The 2,438-nt window shown below is 72.5% G+C and overlaps 1 protein-coding gene across 1 annotated transcript; it reads left to right on the top strand.

Moving 5' to 3' along the window:
• Positions 1-481: 481 nt before the first annotated feature.
• Positions 482-2,268, top strand: LOC128899711 (host cell factor 1-like; the record flags this gene model as incomplete). The annotated part of the gene is made up of 3 exons (XM_054179392.1): positions 482-679; positions 1,099-1,335; positions 2,162-2,268. Coding segments are annotated over 3 exons (542 nt in total), but the record flags the coding sequence as incomplete, so codon positions are not given.
• Positions 2,269-2,438: the final 170 nt, after the last annotated feature.

Here is a 2,438-nt window from a genome sequence, read left to right as displayed (position 1 = left end):
GGCTGGCACAGGGAAGGCTGTAGGGGCACAGGGCTGGCACAGGGCAGGCTGCAGGATCTCAGGCCTGGCATGGGGGTGGCACAGGGCAGGCTGCAGGCTCTTAGGGCTGGCACAGGGGAGGCTGCAGGGGCACAGGGCTGGCACAGGGCAGGCTGCAGGCTCTTGGGGCTGGCACAGGGCAGGCTGCAGGCTCTCAGGCCTGGCACGGGGGAGGCTGCAGGCTCTCAGGCCTGGCATGGGGGTGGCACAGGGCAGGCTGCAGGATCTAAGGGCTGGCATGGGGCTGGCCCAGGGCAGGCTGCAGGCTCTCAGGCCTGGCATGGGGGTGGCACAGGGCAGGCTGCAGGCTCTCAGGCCTGGCACAGGGGAGGCTGCAGGCTCTCAGGGCTGGCATGGGGCTGGCACAGGGGAGGCCACAGGATCTCAGGCCTGGCACGGGGGTGGCTCAGGGGCTGCCAACACTCCCCTGTGCCCCCCCCAGGTGATTGGCAGCAGCCCCCAGATGAGTGGCATGGCTGCCCTGGCAGCTGCCGCCGCTGCCACCCAGAAGATCCCCCCGGCCTCTGCCCCCACGGTGCTGAGCGTCCCTGCCGGTGCCACCCTGGTCAAGACAGTGGCAGTGACCCCCGGGGCCACCACCCTGCCGGCCACCGTCAAGGTGGCCTCCTCCCCGGTCATGGTGAGCAGGGGGCGCCGCCAGGGGGCGCTAGGGGGCACCCCCTCTGTGCCCTCCAGGTCCTCCCTGGCTCCTTGGGACCCCTCCTGCCCCTCTCTCTGCCTCCTCTGACCCCACCCAGTGCCCCCTTGTCCCCATGGGGTGCCCACCAGTGCCCCCTTTGCCCCTCTATCCCCCCTCCCAGTGCCCCCCTGACCCCTTCATCCCCCCCAGTGCCCTCCGATCACCGTGGGGTTCCCCCCAGTGCCCCCTCTGCCTCCCCCCACATCAGCACCAGTGCCCCCCTATTCCCTTGGGGTGCCCCCCCGTGCCCCCCCTGACCCTGTACCCCCCTTCCCAGGTCAGCACCCCCACCCCCCAGTGCCCCCCTGTCCCCTTGGGGTGCCCCCCCGTGCCCCCCTGACCCCGTGCCCCCTCCCCAGGTCAGCACCCCTGCCACCCGGATGCTGAAGTCGGCGGCGGCGCAGGTCGGGGGCGGGGCCGCGGCCGGGGGCGGGGCCGGGGGCGGGGCCGGGGCGCGGCCAATCATCACCGTGCACAAGTCCGGCACCGTGACGGTGGCGCAGCAGGCCCAGGTGGTCACCACCGTCGTGGGGGGGGTCACCAAGACCATCACCCTGGTGAAGAGCCCCATCTCTGTGCCCGGGGGCAGCGCCCTGGTGAGAGCCTGGCACCGGGGGGGGCATGGGGAGGGGGCTGGAGGGGGTGGGGAGGGGGCTTGGGGAGAGGGGAGGGTGTGGGGAGGGGGCTGGAGGGGGTGGGGAGGGGGCTTGGGGAGAGGGGAGGGGGCTGGAGGGAGTGGGGAGGGGGTTTGGGGAGAGGGGAGGGTGTGGGGAGGGGGCTAGAGGGTGTGGGGAGGGGCCTAGAGGGAGTGGGGAGGGGGCTTGGGGAGAGGGGAGGGGGTTTGGGGAGAGGGGAGGGCATGGGGAGGGGGCTGGAGGGTGTGGGGAGGGGGCTTGGGGAGAGGGGAGGGCGTGGGGAGGGGGCTGGAGGGTGTGGGGAGGGGGCTTGGAGGGATGGGGCAGGGGTTGGAGGGTGGGAAGGGCAGGGAGGGGGCTGTGGGGGGGGGGGTCTGAAGTGGTCTGGGAGGGCTCTGAGCTGAGGACCCCCTTAGTTTGGGGGTGCCCTGGGGGGGTCTGGGGGGGGCACTGAGGGCAGGCTGGGGGTCTGGAGGGGGGGGGTGGGGAGGGATGGGGGAGGGGGTGTAAGGGGGCTCTGAGGTTCAGACCCCCCCCCCCCCAGTTTGAGGGTCTTGAGGGGATTCTGGGGGGGGGGGTTGAGGCCAAGACCCAACCCCCCCCAAATGTGGGGGTTCTGGGGGGGGGGGCTGCCCCTTACCCAGCCCAGCGTGGGGGGGGGGGGTAACTCTTGATCCCTCATTCTTTTGGGGGGGGGGTAGGGGGGTGCCTCACCCCTGAGCCCCCCAGCGTGGGTGGGTGGGGGGTGGTCTCTGAGCCCCCTTTGTGCTGTGCCCCCACCCCCCAGATCTCCAACCTGGGCAAGGTGATGTCTGTGGTGCAGACCAAGCCTGTGCAGAGCTCCGCGGTCACCGGCCAGGCCTCCTCGGGGCCTGTCACACAGATCATACCGGGGCCCCCCCCCGACCCCCCCCCAGCCCCCCGTACCCCCCCCACAGCCCCCTGACCCCCCCCCGGTGTCCCCAACCCCCCCCACAGCCCCCTGACCCCCCCCCGGTGTCCCCAACCACCCCCCTGTGTCCCCAGTCCTTCATCCCCAACCTTCTCCTCTCCCTCCTCCCAAT

The sequence above is a fragment of the Dryobates pubescens genome, unplaced genomic scaffold (assembly GCF_014839835.1).
Source record: "Dryobates pubescens isolate bDryPub1 unplaced genomic scaffold, bDryPub1.pri scaffold_176_arrow_ctg1, whole genome shotgun sequence".
NCBI lineage: Eukaryota > Metazoa > Chordata > Aves > Piciformes > Picidae > Dryobates > Dryobates pubescens.
This window is presented reverse-complemented; position numbering and strand designations above follow the sequence as displayed.